A 21,482-nucleotide genomic window follows, 5' to 3' on the forward strand; every position below is an offset into this window, starting at 1 on the left:
ATAGAATGCCAGTTTTCTTTTTCCTGATAACGACGTCCTCTTGAGTAGTCCCCGCCCGGAGAACCGAATGGGGGACTATTTTACCTCCAGAATATTTTACCTAAGAGGATGCCATCATCATTTATCCATACAGTAAAGCTGCATGCCCTCAGGAAAAATTACGGCCGTAGTTTCCCCTTGCTTTCAGCCGTTCGCAGTACCAGCACAGCAAGGCCGTTTTGGTTAATGTTGCAAGGCCAGGTCAGTCAATCATCCAGACTGTTGCCCCTGCAACTACTGAAAAGGCTGCTGCCCCTCTTCAGGAACCACACGTTTGTCTGGCCTCTCAACAGATACCCCTCCGTTGTGGTTGCACCTACGGAACGGCCATCTGTATCGCTGAGGCACGCAAGCCTCCCCACCAACGGCAAGGTCCATGGTTCATGGACTTACTTAAACCTAAGTAACCTAAGGACATCACACACATCCATGCCTGAGGCAGGATTCGAACCTGTGACCGTATCAGCAGCGTGGTTCCGGACTGAAGTGCCTAGAACTGCACGGCCACAGCAACCGGCCTAGATGTAAACTATCTCGAGAAAGTCTACTAACAAAATTTCAAGAAGTGGCTTTTAAAGGTGACTCTAGGAATATACTACAACCCCTATGTATTGCTGCAATAGGGATCAAGAGGATAAGATTAGAATCATTACTGCCGCAGAGGCATTGAAACAATCATTCTTCCTTCACTCCATATGTGAATGGAATTGGAAGAAACTCTAATAACTGGTACAATGGGGCATACCCTCTGCCATTCACCTCACAATGGTTTGCAGAGTATAGATGTAGATGCCCTATCTACTAACCCACCGACAGTAAGCCCGAAATAACTTAAAGTACTCAAACAGTGTGAATGTGGGTCTGCACACCTCTACAACTCTCCACACCTATTAAACTTTAATCCAAGCCATCCTCCACTAACCATCATAGTAGTAGAGCTGGCCTCATTTATTACATTGTTAACAACATCAAGAGTAGGTCATATTTGATGAAAGATTTTCCTCTTCTCATATGAACCTGCGTTCAGCTTGTATTTTCATATTCATCTGGAAGAAAACTAAAACCAGTAACATGATTGGAATATCATACAAAAAACCCATTAGGGGTGGGACTGAGTATGGTGGTGCAGTGATTAAGGCAATGGACCACTTTCGGGACAAGCTAGGATTAGATCTCCATCTGCGAATCCATATTTCTGTTTTCTGTGGTTTCCCTAACTTGTTTAAGGAGAATGCAAGCGGCTCCTTTCAAATGACACAGCTGATTTGCCTCCTCATCCTACTGGAGCTTGTACTCCATCCTTATTGACCTCATTCCAAGGGATATTGAGCCCTGTTCATCCTTCCTTCTCATTGTAAGGAGTACGTTACCTGTTGATGGCCTGCAAACTTCCACGTTTTTGTAAATGAGCAGAATAATATTGTTCACATCCAAAGACATGTAGATGAATTGCAACATTTCATAGCAGCATTTGCATCAGATGTCCCTACCATGGACGATACAGCCTGACTGCATTGATCAACTCTAGTGGATGAATTTCCCTCATGTGAAGATATCTGTTAACTGGAAGTCTCCATCTTTGTATCCAATGGATATGCCTGTGACATGCCAGATTCATTATCTGAAACCTTTCTGTTGAAAGCAAAGACGCTACCAGATCCCCACACACCTCCTTCTCAGTCACTGAGTATTGTGAATATGGCTCATGAATTATTTCACAGAAAGATTGTGATGTTGCCACCAAGTATGTGTGGTAACTCAGGTAATATGATTTCACATTGTCTCCTTGCTTATTATCCACAACATCTATTCTGAAGGCAATACTATGCTTTAATTTTATATGATTAACATTGAGTCTGTTATCCACAACAGACAAGACAGTATTAGAATTGGAAGCTCTTTAAACTTGTTCTCTGCTTATCTGAAGAAAACAACATAGCTGGTTGAAGACGGTTGACATTAGCTTTGGATAGAAATACAAGATTCTCAATCGGAACTCTCCCAAGAGCTAGGATCTTAGGGTTCAATGGACATAACGTGATATTTTTTTATATCTTAAAAGTAGAAACTGAAAAAAAAAAGAAAATAAAAATACAGTTTGAGCCAGTGTAACATAGGTATCAGCACATTTCTGTTCACATGATTTGGTCATGTTCCAAACATACGCCAACCTTACCACATCCCATTCAGGAAATAAGTTCTTATTTCTTCATGAACTTTCAAACATTAATGACTTATGAGCCTTTCCTTGACAAAATAAAAAGTGATAGTCTTCATTGTGGTGCACATTTTCAAGTCCTTTCAAAGTAGATGAAGTTCGAGTTGAACTTTTGCACAGTTTTTGTTTGATGTTCCCCCTGCCCAAGCTTGGCATGCTTTGTGAAGAGATAAAGAACAATCAAAATATGAAAAAGAGGACCTTACAGAAATATTCTGATTATTTTAGAGAAATATGGTCAAATATGATATACTATAGTGTCATCTGTAGTTCAAAGCTGACTTCAGCCAGTAAAAATTGTGTAAATTCAGTTTTGCACTACATCAATGTTTCTTGAGTAGGATATGTATGTGAAGAATTTAGCATAAAATAGATATTTCCCCATGTATTCACAATATCAAATATGTGTTCACTGAATCTTTTTGGGCAACCCAAGGGGAAAAATAGCACACCTTTTCTTTTAGCGGAAATACTGCTGGCTTTACTAATAAATTGGCAGCATAAAGATGCTCCAAATACCTGAATTAAAGTTTAGAACCGTGATCCTACAAAATAACAATGTTCATAAACAAAATGTAATTTTCTAATAAAATTGTCTTCCAAATCTTAAAAACTAATTTACATTTAAAATTACACCAGTGGTAAAATCCTGGATAGAATTTTCAATTCATGTTAAGAGAAAATCATTACCTTACTGACACAACTCACAATTTATTCATCTGCTTAGAAACTACAGCACAGTTTTTGTGGATCTACATTCAGTAGCTCACACAATTGAACTACATATCCCTTCCTATTGACTGGCTGAGTAAATTGTAGCAGGAGAAAAAGATGCACCCTCTCTTTTTCATCAGTATAAGTATTTATATCCGCTCTTTTGTCTTAATCCTGTGGTGAAACAATGAAAAAACATCACTTTTTTCCCTTTAGTGCTTGCAGATTTGGTGTTGAAGTAAGCTCCTTCCTGCCTTGCAACTCTACATCTTTCGGTCACTTGGAACAGGAAGAACTTGGAGAAAGCTCTTGAACAATTGTCTCCTCAATCTCTGTGGATGAGTTGTTGTTGTCAGGGGTTCCAGAAGTTTCAAGTATTGATAGGTATATTGGTCTATTATGGGACATAGTTGACCTGTTACTCAGCTGGACACATATGTATAAATGCTCTTATAGTGTCACCTGAAACACTTTATATGTCAGACATTGAAAGTGATCAATGTTAACCTTTCTGATGACAGCATCAGAACATTTCATGTCACTTTCATTCCAATCTGTTTGGAGTCCTTATGTATTTATTCACTTTTGCTCCAAAACATATTTTAAAAAAGACGTAGAATAGTTTATGTAGTTGTTAGTTACAGCTTTAATTTGTTAGAGTTTTTATATGCAGAAATTTTGTACTTGGACAATCAATAAGGCATGTGATGCAACAGGGCATTTCATTTTCTGCAACACAATCATAATCATATGTGAACTGAAAGTAGAGGGAGGAGAATCGAAATGAAAGGGAAGGGGCTATTGATGTCAGCTGAATTGGGATTTAATGTGGAATCAGCAGCAATGAGTGAAAATGCGTATCAGACCAGGATTTGAATCCACAGTCTCCTGCTAACTAGGCGGTTGCATTAACCACTGTGCCAACCTGGCACAGTGTTATCACAATTGCGCGAACTATCTAGGAACACCTCTCAGCCAACCTACATTCCCATCTAGCACTACCTATCCACAGGCCCCATCCATGTCCTCCATGCTTGCTACTTCAAGATTCCAACAGGATGTTGGACATAATTGTGCATCCACACTGAAGGGGTGGATTCATTTCCCATTGAGGTGAACCAATTATATGAATGCATGATGTCTGTTCTTTCAGACACGTCTGAAAGAACATACACCTTGCACACTCCATAGCTGTGACACGTATTATGTAAATTGAAGATGGAAGGGACAGAGAGGAAAAAAGAGGGAAGGGACTATGTGGAATCATCAGTGATGAGACCAGAATTCAAACCCAGGATCTCTTGCTTACTAGGCAGTTACGTTAACAACTGCACAATCTGGACACAGTGTTTACCGCAATTGTGTTTATCTCAGCATGCCTCTCAGTTGACACATATTCTCACCTAGCACCACCTATCCACAGTCCCCGTCCATGTCCCCCATGCAAATATGTGGAGCTACCATGTACAAAGAAAAATATAAAGTGTGTGTGTGTGTGCAAGGAAAAATGAAAACACAGCCTTTCGAAACCAAGCTAAACTACTACTGAAAATGTTCTATAACTGGTATGTAGTGATGTAGGTTATATTAGCAGACCTTCTTGAGTGAAGCATATTATTTTGCTATTTATATGGATGATCACTCGAGATATTCAGTAGTGAAAGTGCTAAAGCATAAAAGTGACATGTTTGAGCCTACTGTGCAGTTTACGGGATGTACAGAGTGTGAAACAGGGAGGAAACTGCAAAGTTTCCAATCTGACGAAGGGATTGTGATTGTCAACAGCGGATTTGAAGAGTTGTTCAAGGAAGAAGGCATATTACATTGGAAAAGCACAGTCATCCAGCAAAAAAGCCAAGGACCTGAATCAGACACTTATATCCCTCATGATGTGTCTACTATTCAAAGGTGCTTTGCACAGCACCTTTCAGCAGGCGGAGGGTGGGGATTGAAGTTCTGATGTCAGCCTGATTTGTTCAAAATAGATGTCCAACAAGATCCCAATAATCCTATATGAAGCCTGGAAGCAGAAATAACTTATTAAAGAATTTTTGAAAATGCCAACAGTGTTTGACTACACAGCCTGGACAAGCATGTTTACATCTGACAAACTCGGGGGAGTGAGCGGAAGAATGTGTTAATCTTGGAGTGGAAGCAGGCTCAAAAGTATATCATCTGTGGAGCCTTCCACAGTAAAAATCCTTTCGAGAAGAAGATGTCACCTTGATGAGAGAGTATTCTCTCTGAAGGCTGTGGTAAACAAAGAACTGTGTCTTCCAGGGGAACTAAAAACAATGCAGATGACAACAGCTGATCCACACAGCAATGAGGTGACAACAGACAATGCCCATATGGTGTGGTTGTGATTCTCAGATCTAACAACAGATGACGATAAATCATCACCGAGGAATGCAGAACCAGCAGCAGTTGATGCAGTCGAGTCAACAGCTGGCTGAGGAGTTGCGGCTCAATCTGGGGTCAGAGAAAAAGATAGATATGATACAGAAGATCATGCAGTTACCAGCAATGAAGGTATTGATGTGTGTGAGGAAAGCATCATGGTGTTAGATAGTGAAATTTCCACTGCAAATAGTGAAGTGGGTTTACGACGGTCTTCATGTCTGGTGAAACCCCTAGAAGTGTGGTTTGTGTCTCTTTGCATGCTTTTTAATTTCTACATATCACATGAATCCATCTTATCCAACATCAGAAGAAGGGGTTTAAGCCTAATTTCACAGAGGTGAATGGTGTGCAGCCATAGGGTCAGAGATGCGTAGCCTATAACGCTGCAATATATGGCAACTCGTCGACAGATTGAAAGCTGACCATGTTATAGGAAGTAAATGGATATATATACAACAAAGCAAAACAGATAAGATAATACTACTAAATTTAAAGCAAAGTTAGTAGCTCTGGGCTATAGCGAGATATTTGGACTAGATTACTGGGGAAGCTATCGTGCAGTGATGAGACAAAGCAACAGCAGTACTAAAGAGATGTAAAATGAAACACATTATTGTAGAAATTGCTTATCTGAATAGTAACATAAGTGGCACCATTTTCATCCAGCAACCAAAATTGTTTGTTGAGAGGAAGGAAGGATTTATTTATTTATTTATTTATTTACCAGTCCAGTAAATCTCATATATATAAAGAGTATTACAGAACAACAGTATTAGGCAACTATTCTACTTTGTTACTCATATAATCTGACAAACTTTTCTTTTCATAATATTGCTACATTCCAGCCTGGATTTTCCATTTTTTTGATTTTTGCACTTAAAACGTGGTTGACAAGATGAAAGGTAGCAGTCTCAGTGGGATGTCGTGCGCTGAAACCATGACGACATACTGATAGTACATTATTCTGATTGAAATATTTTGCCAGCCAAGCTAGAAAGAGTTGTTCTATAATCTCTGAAAAATCAGATAGCAGTGCTACAGCTCTATAATTTGATATTTTCTGGAAGTCACCTTTCTTATAAAGAGGTATGACTTTAGCAATTCTCAGCAGATCTGGGAAAGTGCCCTTTGACAGTGAAGAATTGCAAATGCCCAATCATTCAACAATAGAAAATCCAGGATGAGTGTGGCTCAGCAGCCAGAAACTGTGGTAATGTGTGTGTGTGAGTTCTATTGTGCCTGTCTCTGACTCAGCAGCTCTGCTGTGTGGTGAGTTACAAATGTCTAATCATGGTATTTGTAAGGGCTTCACCAGGCAGGTAAGGACTGAAATGATTTTTTCTGCTCTTTCATTATAAAGCTAGGTCTGAAACAATGTGAAAAGTATTGTTGTGTATTGTTCTCCAACAATTTGATCAGTGGCATTCATGTTGACAAGCTGTTTTAATAGGTGAGGAAGACAGGATTATAACATTCAATAATGTCTTAAAATCCAACATTAACACTAAAGAAATGGATGATATGTTGCTTATTCTAGTACCTGAGATGGAACAGTCTCAAGCACAGGTGAAATTAAACCAAACTAGCTACATTTAGCATATGCTAAGAGAATTAAAAATGCATAACTGCGAGGGTATAGTTACACAATGTAATAACAACTATTTAGGTGAAGACAAGAATGGTAAGCCAACTGAACAAAAATTGTACCATAAAGCTGGAGGCTGTTTGCTGTATACCTCCACATGTACTCGATTTTATACTGCCTTTATTGCAGGAAGGTTAGGTCATTTCAGTTTTGAAACATGTGCTTCTCATTTGGCTAGAGTAAAAAGGGTGTTTTGTTACATGCAGCAAACAAAAGATTTGACTTTATGTTTCAAAGTTGATTGTTTTGACATTAGCGTATTCAGTGATGCTGACTGGGCAAATGACCTAGTTGATAGTAAACCTGGAATTTAATAGTGTGAGACTTTTAAGTTATTCTCTTATGATGTCTGTTTAGTTAATGCGGTAACCATCATCAAAATTCAGCGCAGTTTCTGAAGCACTCAGAAACCAAGGGATTCCCAGCTTATATTTCTCTTTTCTGTATAAGCTCTTTGGTGCACCTTGGCAATATGCATAGAAACATCTCTGTGTAAAGACAATACTACAATGGTAGTGCCATTCTATACGTTGTAAGTGTTTGTTTATTTGCAACACATTTATTAACAGTGATGATGTGTGTGTTATTATTCAATCACCTATCTTCATCCAGATCTCAATGTGCATCGTGCACTTTAAATTACAACAGTTATGTTGTTATCAAAAATTGCAAAAAGATCTTGACCAACTTACTTCAAAATTTTGTGCAATGCTCTAATAAACATTCAAATTGACATAGACTGTGTATTTTTTTAAACAATAATGTATAGGTTTTCTTTTAAAATTGACTGCAAGAAAGAAAATTCTATGCTGCACTGTACTGTGAAAAAGATAGAGTCAGATAGAGAAAAGTCTAAAAGTGTAAAATGAAAGTCTAATATATTCATCAAAAACAGCAAACTCTTAGACATGCTACATAAAACTAAATATGGAATTTGATTTGTGACAGTGAGACTAGCTTACTGAAATGATTACCATGTATACAAAATTATTATTAACAAAGTTATTAACATTTGAGACTAAAACTGTTTATGTAATCTACATTTACGCCTATACTCTCCAAATCTCCATGAAGTGCATGGCAGAGGGTATATCCTAGCATAGCAGTTACTAGGTTTTTTTTCCATTCCATACACATATGGAGTGCAGAAAGAATGGTTGTCTGAATGCCTCTGTACTTTTTGTAATTATAATAGGCTTGTCCTCATGATCCCAATTGCAGCAATACATAGGGGGTTGTAGTACATTCCTAGAGTCACCTTTAAAAGACAGTTCTTGAAATTTTGTTAGTAAACTTTTTCAGGGTAGTTTACATCTATCTACAAGAATGTGTCAGTTCAGTTTCTTCAGTAACTGTGCGACATTCTCCCATGGGTCAAACAAGCTTGTGACAATTTGTGATGCCCTTCTCTGTATACATTCAATATCCCCTGTTAGTCCCATTTGATATGTGTCACACACACTTAAGCAACATTCCAGAATGGGTTGCATGAGTGATTTGTAAGCAATCTCCTTTGTAGATTGATTGCACATCCCCAGTATTCTGCCAATAACCTTACCTATGACTGAGCCTATGTGATCATTCAATTTCATATTTCAATTTCATATCCTTACAAAATGCTACACCCACGTATCTGTATCAGCTGGGCAATACCAACTGTGACTCATTGCTGTTATAGTCATAGGAGTCTAAATTTTTTTCATTTTTCATTTAATGAAGTGCACATTTTACATTTCTGAACATTTAAAGCAAGTTGCCAATCTTTGCACCACTTTGAAATCTTATCGAGATCTGGCAGAACATTTATGCAACTTCTTTCAGCTAGTACTTCTTTATAAATAATGGCATCACCTGCAAAAAGCCTGATATTCCTATTAATATTGTCTGCAACATCATTAATGCACAACATGAACAGCAAGGGTTCAAACACACTTCTCTGGTGTGCACCCAAAGCTACTTCTACATCTGATGATGATGCTCTATCCATAACATGCTCTGTCCCCCCTACCAAAATGTCTTCGATCCAGTCACAAATTTTGCTTGATACCCCATATGATCAAACTTTTGACAATAAGCATAGACGTGATACTGAGTCAAATGCTTTTCGGAAGTCAATAAATACTGCATCTACCTGACTGCCCTGAACCAAAGCTTTCAGGATGTCATGTGAGAAAAGTGTGAGTTGCATTTCACATAATCGACATTTTTGGAATACGTGCTGTTTGCCTTGGAGGGTATCATTCAGTCCAAGATACCTCATCCATAACTAATTATGCAAACACACAGTGTATGCAGATGATATGCCAACCTGAAATACTTGACAGCAGCTGTAGGAAGAAGAAGTCTCTATTACTGTCAAACAGATAAGCATATAGTTATAAATTATTTAGTGAACAACCTGAAAAGGGGTGCCTTAATCAATATTTCTCCACATCTACACGATTTAATATTGCCAATATGATAATCACATCTCATTATCCTATTAATCCACAAATTTATTTCATGATATTTTGATAACTTCATACATGTAATACTGTCATCTGGCTAACATGAGACTGGAGTGTCAATGTGATTAAAAATGTTTCAACTAGTTTTAGCTGCAGCTCTGGCTACAGCAAAGAAAATAAACAAAGCAGATTGTTAATGCTAAATGTAGAGAGGACATTGTTGTAAAATGAAATAATAATAAATTTAATCAAGAGTGTGTAAAGTGTATACTCAAAGTTGTATAGATATTATAATATGTTTAATTTCATGAATGGTGGTGAGTTTGGCAGACGTTAGGCTGACTAATGTAGTGGTCATGTGACCAAGGTTTTAAATGAAAAAGAAAACCAGAGCTCAAGGTCTTTTGTGACTTGGACTGGTAACATGTTTTGAAAATATTGTGCAGTCACAAACCCACTTGATTATAACTATGTTATTACAGATTTAGAAATATTTCATGTCCACCAGTTCAAGACTTGGAAAATTTTGAAAGTCTGAATGCTGCTGAACTTAGAGTCACAGCCTGGTTATAAGTGACTGAAAAATTTCTGATCACAGTAGGTTTGTTACTGTATGTAGCTGCTGAACTTTGAGATCTCCACTGCAAGTCTTATACTGGAGAATGCTCTACTTTTACTATGAATTAATCATGCTGTGCTCTCTTGAATCAGTATTGTGTTGAGTTAATAGTCAGCATTTAAATACACAAGCATTTAAATACAAATCTGTAAGCAATTCTCTGAATAAACATACAATCAAGATTAACCCATCTGTTGTGGCCCACATTATCACCTACAAGATTATTTGTTAATATTTTCCCTTTAATGATCATTATCAATTTATTATTTATTTAATTATTTTGCTAATTTCTATGCTCCTCAATGTGCTTCATAATAGACCCATGCTAAGTAACAGTGCGTGACCAAACCGCTTTTGACTAAGTGAGCCACACTAAAAATCAAAGGTCATGTACTTGCCCTCTGTTAGTTACATAGTAACTAATTGATATTACTAGGGATTAATTTCATTTTATTGCCACCAAAATTGCAGTGGAGCTGCAGCCCTTTTAAGTCAAAAATAGTTGATACTCCACATTGAAATGTCAACAATGTAGGAAAAGATAGACTGCTCCTTAACACTCTAAGTTTCAGACAGGCAAAATTAAAAGACACTGACAAATAAGCTTTCAGCCACAGACAGCAACGGAAACTGAAAAACGTCATTCACTCACACAAGCAAGCACACTTCACACATATAAGACCGCCATCTCCAGTAGCTTGGGCCACAATGCAACTATTGTGTGATGATAGCAGCAATCTGGAGGGGGCAGGGAATGAGAATGAACAGCATAGCATGGGTGGGGCAAGAGAGCAGTGCTGTCTGGCTGAGTGTCCAGGGACTACAATGCCAACAGGTGCAGCATCAGAAGGTTGTGGGCGGGGAGATGGGGAAAATGGAGAGAAAAATGAGTGGGGTAGAGAAAGATGGGCATGTGCACTGGCACAGTGTAGCAAACAAAGAGTGCAGGAGACGGGAATGGGGAGAAGGTGATAAGACAGAGGTTGTGTAAACTGTTGGGTGGAGGGTATGGGGTCAGAATGTTACAATAGGTTGAGGCCAGGTTTATTACAGGAGTGGAGAATGTATTGTAAGGATAACTCCCATATGCACAATTCAGAAAACCTAGTGGTGGAGGGGAGGATCCACATGGCTCTTGTGAAGCAGCCATTGGAATCAAGAACATTATGATCAGTTGCATGTTGTGCCACAGGATGGTCTACTTTTCTCTTGGCCACACGTTGGCAGTGGCCGTTCATCCTGGTGGGCAGCTGGTTGGTACTCACACTAAAAAAAAGGCTGTGCAATGATTGCTGCAGAGCTGGTAAATGACATGGCTGTTTTCACAGGTGGCCCAGCCCCTGATGGGATAAGATAAACCTGTGAGAGAATTGTAAGTGGTGGGTGGATGGTTTGGCAAGGTCTTGCTACTGAGTCTTCTACAGGGATATAATCCTTGCGGCAAGGGGCTGGCATTGGGAGTGGCGCAGACGTGGACTCCTGATGAAGAAAGTAGTTCAGTTGTTCCAGTCCGGGTGATGACGGGGGCACCACTTTGTGGCTGGTTCTTGTGGATGGTGGGACAACTGGGGGTGTGAGGTGAAATGGCATGGGAGATCTGTTTGCAAACTAGGTCTAGTGGATAGTGCCTGTTTATGAAGGCCTTGGTAACACCCTCTGCATACTGGGGAAGGGAATTCTTGTCACTGTAGAAATGCTATCACCAGGTAGCCAGCTTGTATGGGAGGGATTTTTTGGAGTAAAATGGCTGACAGCTGTCAAAATGCAGGTACTGTTGGTGGTTGGTGTGTTTAAGGAGGAAAGAGGTGTTGATGGAGCCATCAGAAAGGAGGAGGTCATTGTCTAGGAAGATGGCATGCTGGTTTGAGGAGGACCAGGTGAAGTGGATGTGAGAGAAGGTGTTGAGGTTGTGAAGGAATGAGGATAGGGTGCCTTGGCCCTGAGTCCAGATTGTGAAGATCTAATCAATGAACGTGAGCCAGGCTAAGTATTAGGCATTTTTGGAGGCTAGGAAGGTCTCACAGCCTCAAAACTAATCCTGACCTAATCATCCTACCCACAGATAAAGGTTTCAGTACTCTTGCTATGAATCACAGTGACTACCTGGCAAAAGGCCTCCGCTAAATATCTGATTCCTCACCTATAAACTCTGTTAGTTTGATCCCTTCCCAGAAGTCCAACATAACCTCCAATCCTTAATTAAAGCCTTAGGCCCTTCCCAGAACCTCTCCCCTGAATCCATTTCCCTCCTCACCCCTATAACACCCATCACACTCAACTTCTACATGCTCCCCATAATCCACAAACCCATCAATCCTGAGTGCTCCATTGTGTCCGGTTATTGTGCCCCCACCGTAAGAATTTCTGCCCTCATTGACCAACAGCTCCAACCAATTGCCTGAAATCTGTACTCCCACATCAAAGATATCAACCACTGCATTCACTGACTCTCCACCATCCCCATCACTTTACCTCCTGGATCCCTACTTGTCATTGTTGACACTGCTTCCCTATATCCCAACATGGTCTTTCTTCTACTGAACATTACCTCTCCCAATGTCCTTCAAACTCAAGATGTTCCTAGCCTCCCACAATGCCAAACCCCTAGCCCTACTCAGGTTCAGTTATGATATCTTCGTGATCTAGATCAGGGGTCTCCAAACTACGGCCCGCGGGCCAAAACTGGCCCGCGAGGGCCGGCAAACCGGCTCGCGCTATCTGGCCGGATATCCCCGGTATCTGGCCAGCCAAATATTTGAGGTGGTACCTATACTGCCAACAATTGAGTTTCGAGGCCTATCGCGACCAATACACTGCGACATTGTCGGAGCCCTATCTTTACAAAGCAGAAGGTCATATTTATAATTGTGGCTATCCACAATAAACAGACAGACCATTCTCCGTGCGATGGTGAAAAAAAAAAGAACGGTTAACAGACTAGTTTGACGAAAACATTTTAAGTAAAAAAAATTCTTTGCATTTTATTCTACTCACGAGTCTGGTGCAAGTCTTTCAAATGGACGCCACTTCGGCAACTAGCCTTAGTAATCAATCATTATGGAAGATGCTTCTTAAGCGAGGTTTCACTTTCTTTTTATTACGTTGTAAAATACACATAGCAAGTAAATCGTAAAAATATTTTTATTTAAAGGCAATTCAAAGAAAATACAATACCTGGTGTACATAATGATATTGGATATTTTACTTGTAACTGACGTATAAAAATAACTGTAATTTATTTATATCTTGAAAACTCACAGTGTTAGAGTATTCATGTAAAGAAATTAACATCTTAGTGATAATTAGTGACCTTTATGTAGCTGTAACCTTCCTTTCATAATTACCTCCAGTTGTGGATCAAGTTTACTGGTAGAGATAATCATCAGCGACTTCAAATGCTCATCACTTAATTTTGATCTGTAAATACATTTTGCATGTTTCATTTTGGAGAAAGTTTTTTCACGCAAATAAGTAGTGCCAAAATCAGAAAAAAATCCACGGGCAAATTTATGTAAATTTGGAAACTGTGTGGATGGAAGACACTTATAAAATTCCAGTAATATTGACTTTGAATGTTTTTCTTTAAAAAAATCGCTACATTGCAAATCAATAATTTCAAACTGAAGTAATCAATAATTTCAAACTGAAGTACTGCGGGTAACGCTTCAATATTGACGTCAAAGGGATTTTGAAATATCTTGATGTTGTTTGAATTTGCATCGATATCTGAAAAACTTGGTTCAAAATTAATTTTTAAAGTGCCCAAAGCTTCAATTGCGAAAGTTACAGGAAACGGAATCTCAGTTTGCTGACTGAATGTTTGGCATGTATTAAAATGTGTGAAGCATACTTTGTTCAACTGAGACTGAAACATAGCAATCTTTTGTTGAAAGGACTTAACAAGCATGCATAAAGCTGGCAGAAGCTGCTTTTCACCTTGCAATTTTAAATTAAGGTCATTCATATGTTTAGTTAAGTCTGTATAAAATGCTAGCTTCCATAACCACTCACCATGAGTGGCCCTTATGACTTCGTGGAGGAGTCAATGTGGACCGCAGACTAAAAAGTTTGAAGACCCCTGATCTAGATTCAAGGCCAAGACACCCAACCTTCATTCCTTCACAACCTCAACACCTCTCCAATCCACCTCACCTGGTCCTCATCAAACCAGCATTCCACATTCAAAGACATTGACCTCCTCCTCTCTGATGACTCAATCCAAACCTCGGTCCACACTAACTCCACCAGTCACCAATAGTACTTGCATTTTGACAGCCGGTATCCCTTTCACACCACACAATCCCTCCCATACAGGCTGGCTACCCAGAGACAGCATATCTGCATTTTCAAGAACTTTTTTGCCCAGTATGCTGAGGGTCTCACCAAGACCTTCACAGACATCCACTATCCTCAGATCCAGTCTGAAAACAGGTCTTCTGTGTCATTTCCCTCACATACCCAATCCTCCTACTGCCCCCCAAGAACCAGCCACAAAGGAGTCACCTCTTCATCTCCCAATACCCCACAGACTGTAACAACTGAGCCACATCCCTCACCAGGGCTTTGATTACTTATCATCATGCCCTAAAATGAAGGACTTCTTTCCCGATATCCTTCGCACTCCTCCTAAAGTGGTCCCCACTCAACCTCCACAACATCGTAGTCCGTTCCTACGCTACCTCCAATCCCAACTCCTTGCCACAAGGATCATATCCCTGTGGAAGACCCAGGTGCAAGACCTGCTCAAACCACCCACCCAGCACTTCTTATTCCAGTCCTGTCACAGGTTTACCCCACACAATCAGGGGCCAGACCATCTGTGAAAATAGCCATGTCATCTACCAGCTCTGCAGCAATCATTGCACAGTTTTTTTTATGTTGGTATGACTAGCAGTCAGTTGTCCACCAGGATGAACAACCACCATCAAACTATGGCCAAGAGCAAAGCAGACCATCCTGTGGCACAACATGCAACTGAACATAACATCCTTGATTTCAATGGTTGTTTCATTACCCAAGCTTTCTGGATCCTCCCCTCCACCACTAGCTTTTCTGAACTGTGCTGGTGGGAGTTATCCTTACAACACATTCTCTGCTCCTGTAATTAACCTGGCCTCAACATACAGCAACATACTGTGCCCACACCCTCCACCCGATAGTTTCTGACTCCTCTGTCTTATCACCTCCTTCCCATTCCCATCTCCTACGCACTTCATTTGCCATCTTCTGCCAATGCACAAACCCCTCTTTCCCTGCTCTTCTCCTTTCTCATTCCATTTTCCCCACCTCCCTGTTCCACGACCTCCTGACACTGCACCTATTGCCATTGCAGTCCCTGGACACATAGCCAGACAGTGCTCCTCTCTTCCCCCACTTGTACACTACTATTCCTTCCCCTTTTCTGCCTCCTCCAGATTGCTGCTACCATACCATGTGATAGTGTACTGTGGCTCCAGCTGCCGGAATTGGCAGTCATGTATGTGTGAGGTGTGCTTGAGTGTTGTGTGTTTCTCTTTTTCCAATGAAGGCTGTGGCTGAAAGTTTATTTGTAAGTGTCTTTTAATTGTGCCTGTGTGTTATGTTTACAGTAAGCAGCAATGTATATTTTCCTACACTATTGTAAACAGTTGATACTGTTGATGTTGCCGGCACTGGTGATGATTACAGTCATTCTTAGTCCTCCCCATTCCCTTCTCCTACATTCTTTGTTTGCCATTTCCTGCCAATGCACCCACCCCTCTTTTCCTGCTCCTCTCCTTTTTCACTCTATTTTCCAGCCCTCCCTGCCCCACAATCTCCTGATGCTGTGCCTACTGGCATTGTAGTCTCTGGACACTCAGCCATACAACACTCCTCTCTTTCCCCAACCGTACAATGCTGTCTTTTCCCCTTCCTTGCCTCTTCCTGATTGCTGTTGACATCCCATGTGATAGTTGCATTGTGGCTCAAACTGCCAGAATTCGTGGTCAAGTATGTGTGAGTTGTGCTTGCTTGTGTGAATGAATTATGTGTGTTTCTCTTTTTCCAATGAAGGCTGTGGCTGAAAGCTTGTTTGTAAGCGTCCTTCAATTATGCCTGTCTGCAAGTGAGTGTGCTATCTTTACAGTGAGCAGCAATGTATCTTTTCCTACTTTATTGTAAATAGTTGATACTGTTAATGCTGCTGGCACTGCTAATGATTACAGTCATTCTTGGCAAAACTGTGGTTTATGGGCAGTATTGATTACTTCAGAATCTCAACTGAAGCTATGATACATGTAAACAATAGTTTGTATGTCACAAAGTGAGTAAAGTATTGTTTATTTTAATCAAGAATTTACTAACCTCTCCATCCAACTCGAGCACTAGTCGAAGTACGCCATGTGCTGCAGGATGCTGAGGACCAAAATTGAGAGTCATATTCTGCACTGTCTTCTCCACTGGAGCTATTTTACTATTGTAAGGTGGCATTTTCCATTTAGCTGTCTCTTCATTTGGATACATAACAGGATTTTCAAACTGTTTCATGTAGTCTGGATCTGGGAACCATTTCTTCACATTCCTGTTCTGCCTAAGAAAAATTCAAAATTCACGTCTAAATGTTATTGGACAATAATGAAAGCAGGTGACAATGGGGAGTTTTATACATTTTTAAATGCTTGCTAATAAACAGTGCCAAATAAGGAATAAAACCATCTCCCTATACTTTGCAAAATTTTCAGGCACATCAATAACACACAAATCAATTTCTTTCCCAAAATCAAAAGTATATTCTGCTGTTGGTATGGAAAAGTTTCCCTCTAGCCTGGATGAGTACTATACCACACAAATGTCCATGACAGGATTTGAAAGTAAAGAACATTTTGCCTGCTCTAGGGTCACTGGCCCCAAAACACCTAATGTGCAACTTACTGCCCAAAAAGCTTCATTTATGTATTAACTACATGACAATATAAGGAAAATATAAATTGCTACTCATTGTGAAGATGATATATTGAGCTGCAGACAGGCACAATGAATAGACACATACACATTAAACTTCCTGGCAGATTAAAACTGTGTGCCAGACTGAGACTCGAACTCGGGACCTTTGCCTTTCGCGGGCAAGTGCTCTACCACTTGAGCTACCCAAGCACGACTCACGCCCCGTCCTCACAGCTTTACTTCTGCCAGTACCTCGTCTCCTACCTTCCAAACTTTACAGAAGCTCTCCTGCGAACCTTGCAGAACTAGCACTCCTGAAAGAAAGGATATTGCAGAGACATGGCTTAGCCACAGCCTAGGGGATGTTTCCAAAATGAGATTTTCACTGCAGTGGAGTGTGCGCTGATATGAAACTTCCTGGCAGATTAAAACTGTGTGCCGGACCGAGACTCAAAGGAAGGTAGGAGACGAGGTGCTGGCAGAAGTAAAGCTGTGAGGACGGGGTGTGAGTCATGCTTGGGTAGCTCAGTTGGTAGAGCACTTGCCCGCGAAAGGCAAAGGCACACACACACACACACACATTCATTCACACAAGCAAGCACACCTTGTACACACATGGACAGTTCACAGCAATACTATCATGAGTAGCATTTTGGAAACTTTTCAGTATGAAAACTGAAAGTTACAGTATTTCCCATAAATCATCCTGGAAATGTACGCTTGCATATGCTGCTTAGAATGTCCTGTTGTTCCATTGCTATTATGCAGTTTATAGCAAAAAATGTTCCAGAAGTTGTTCTAGAGATGGAATTATTAATACAGGCATTGATGTCTGACATTAATGGCACTTATGACCATATTTCACTGAAACTGTGCTACATCAGTATGTGGCTACAAATGTGAATATCTTTATTACATAAATACTGTTGGCAGTAACAATGCCTCCATAACCGAGCGAGGTGGCGCAGTGGTTAGACACTGGACTCGCATTCGGGAGGACGATGGTTCAATCCCGCGTCCGGCCATCCTGATTTAGGTTTTCCGTGATTTCCCTAAATCGCTCCAGGCAAATGCCGGGATGGTTCCTTTCAAAGGGCACGGCCGACTTCCTTCCCCGTCCTTCCCTAATCCGATGAGACCGATGACCTCGCTGTCTGGTCTCCTTCCCCGAAACAACCAACCAACCAACAATGCCTCTATGACATTTCTCATTTACAGAACTTCCTAGCACAAGACTATAATATGTAAGCATAACACAACAACATAAAAATAGGTCCCAGAAAAATAAATAAATACTGTACATTAAAATTAATACTGATATTAGTTTTAATACTTTATTCATCTTTCTCTTCAATATCATGAACTTCCCAATACCACAGATTGTGATAGAATTCATGTTAAACTACTGGAACAATGTTGTTCTGGCAGAGCAGCATCAGATCAGAAAATTTTTTCTCTGAAATTGGCAATGAGGACGAATATGCACATGGCATGTCTTCTACTGCATGTTCTACATTTGGCCTGCAACCTCAAAACTTGTGCGTTAAATCAATGGTATTGTAGTCTGAGTTTTATTCATATTTAAATGACATTTTCCTTGGTTCTTCCTTCATCACAATTATTATTCTGATATCAGACCACCTTACCCTTTCTCCATTTCCAGCTGTAGTTCAGTTTTGGACCTTTGATAAAGCCTCCTTGAATCAAAGAAATCCTTCTGTGACATCTCATGTATATCATACCTTTTTCGGTTTTGCTTGATTGTGGCTGCTAGAATGCATCACTGCTGTGGCATAAAAATGTTCATGCCCTTTATTGTCCTCTAGATAACACTGTGCATGCATCTCCTTCATTCTGGGTGTGCCTTTCTCCAGAAATGTATAGGTAATTGAATCAATTTGTAGAGTACTCACACCATATAGGTACATGAAAAAATTAATCTGTTTCAGTTCTGACCAATGCAATTGTCAGAAAAGAAAGAAACATTTTGTCAGCCATCTTAATTTGCTGCTTTACAAATTTGTAGACACATCTCACTAGGTCTATGATACCTGTACATCCATTTCCCTTGTGCCACGTAAAGCACATTCTCTTTCATATTCCAATCTTATAGATAATCAAATTGTAGGTGCTCAGCTTTCTTTTGTAATAGAGCAATGATACTTCACATTGTGGAGTAATGAGTAGCTGCTATAAATCAAAACATGCACACAGAAATATACTGTCAGTCTGCACCTTCAGCTTGCCAGTATCTCTTTCTACTTGAGTGTCTCTTTCTACTAGAGCCACGTCTTTGTTTTTCAGATGTCTCTGTACTTTGTCCACTAAAGCAGTCTTTTTTCTGATTCAGCATTTTTGTAGACACCACACTCATCACATCCACCCTTTTTAGGCTTGAAAAGCTTTAGACTGCATTCTGAATTGGAAACCTATACATCCAAGCTGATTCATGTTCCTTCCTTTTCTCTTGGCACTTCTGAATGTACATTCTGTACATATTTCAAATGTAGAGGGTGCTATCTAGATATCACCGTAGAGTATCCTTTCTAATGTAGTGTAATACTACTTTAACAAATGAATCTATAAGTTTTCTTATCCCTTCCATAATACCACATAATGTTTGTTGATGACTGCTCTCACTTACTACACCTTCTGGACTAGTTTTCCCAAAATTTGCTTTTACCTACTGATCAGTAAAGCAAATGTATGCAAAAACATAATTTCGCATACCTTTACTACTTGATATTCAAGAATAAATGTATACTGAAATTTGCAAGTATGCAGTTCCGATCTGTTACAAATTTTTTTCTCAGAGTTTCCATGATCAGCTTGCTCTCAAACAATTTCTGTCTTTGACCTAATGATACTTTATTTTTACACTTGCACAAAAGCTGGTGGTGGAAGGGAGGATTCAGATGGCCTGGGTTGTGAAGGAGCTATTAAAATCAAGCATGTTATGTTCAGCTGAAAGTTGTGGCACAGGGTGGGCTACTTTGCTTTTGGCCACAGTTTTGTTGTGGCCATTCATCCTGGTGGATAGTTTGTTGGTAGTCAAACCAGTATAACAAGCTGTGCTATGACTGTAGCAGAGCTGGTATATGATGTGAATGCTTTCACAGGTGGCATGGCATCTGATGGTGTAGGCTCACCTACGACAGGACTGGAAAGTGCTAGGTAGGGGGACTGGTCAGGTCTTGCACCTGTGTCTTCCACAGAGGCATGATCCCTGTGACAAGGTTTGGAACTGGAAGTAGCATGGGGATAGACTAGGATGTTGTGGAGGTTGACTGGGAGGGGTGGGAAGGATTTTGAGTAGGATTTCCCTCATTTCAGGGCATTAGCTAATCAAAGCTCTGATGAAGGATGTGGATCAGTTGTTCCAGTTCAGAGTGGTATTGGGTGACAAAGGGGGCACTCCTTTGTAACAGGTTCTTGGGGGTGGTGCAAGGATTGGGGGTACGCTACAGGCGATTTCTTTGCGGACTAGGTCTGGCAGATAGTGCCTGTTTGTGAAGGCCTTGGAGAGATGCTCAGCATATTGGGCAAGGTAGTTCTTGTCACTGCAGATACCTTGTCCCAAGCAGGACAGGCTGTATGAAAGGGATTTTTTGTGTGGAAGAAATGAAAGCTGTCGAAATGCAGGTAGTTGGTGGGTTTAACATGGAGAAAGGTGTGGATGGAGCCATCAGAGAGGAGGAGGCTAGTATATGGAAGGTGGCGTTTTGGACTGAGGAGGACCAGGTGAAGGGGATGGTGGAGGAGAGAGAATGTGTTGAGATTGTTACTGGATGAAGATGGGTGTCTTGGCCCTGATACAGTTAATGAAGATATCATCAGTGAGGGTTTTGCATTCTGGGAGGCTTGGAAGGTCTCCCCTAGATGGCCCATAAACATGTTGGCATAAGAGGGTGCCACATGGGAGCCAAATGCTGTGCAGCGGAGTTCTTTATATACCTTCCCTTCAAAGGGAAAGTAGTTGTGAGTCAGGATAAAGTTAGTATGATGTATGTCGAATGACAAAGTGGGTTTGTAACCTCAACGACGTAGGGAAAGGTTGTGTTCAATAGCAGTAAGACCAAGGACATGAAGGATGTTAATGTGTATGGAAGTGGTGTCTGATGCAAAAGAAGTAGCATACTCTGGAGGGAGCATAGCTTTGAAAACTTTTTTAGCTTTACCATGTGGTATGCGTCTTGCAACTTTCAACTCCTAAACTTTCCTTTCCTCATTATAAAGCCAAACTTCCTGCACCATACAGGGTGATCCCAAAGCAGTTTATACATTTAGGAAGAAGTGTACAAGAGTCACTTGATTAGTGAGATGAGCTGCCACAATTTCCTCCTGTTGCCCTCCCATTTCATACTACAGTAGAACCCCTCTAATCCGTCACCTTCGGGACCGGGACCATGGTTGGAACGAAAAATAGGACAGATTATCCGAAAAATCTAATATTTATTGCAAAAAATGTAAAAAGACATTTAGTACAAAAAATTA

General features: G+C 40.3%; 1 protein-coding gene across 2 annotated transcripts in view; it reads right to left on the reverse strand.

Annotated features, from left to right (window-relative positions):
- LOC124711702 (NADH-ubiquinone oxidoreductase 49 kDa subunit-like) overlaps positions 1–21,482 on the reverse strand; it is a 168,974-nt gene that overhangs the window by 116,060 nt on the left and 31,432 nt on the right. For both annotated transcript variants that reach the window (XM_047241904.1, XM_047241903.1), the window contains one exon: positions 16,410–16,635. In XM_047241904.1, coding sequence (XP_047097860.1) covers positions 16,410–16,635 — 226 coding nt within the window. The remainder of the gene's footprint in view (positions 1–16,409; positions 16,636–21,482) is intronic.

This window comes from Schistocerca piceifrons, chromosome 8 (genome assembly GCF_021461385.2).
Source record: "Schistocerca piceifrons isolate TAMUIC-IGC-003096 chromosome 8, iqSchPice1.1, whole genome shotgun sequence".
NCBI lineage: Eukaryota > Metazoa > Arthropoda > Insecta > Orthoptera > Acrididae > Schistocerca > Schistocerca piceifrons.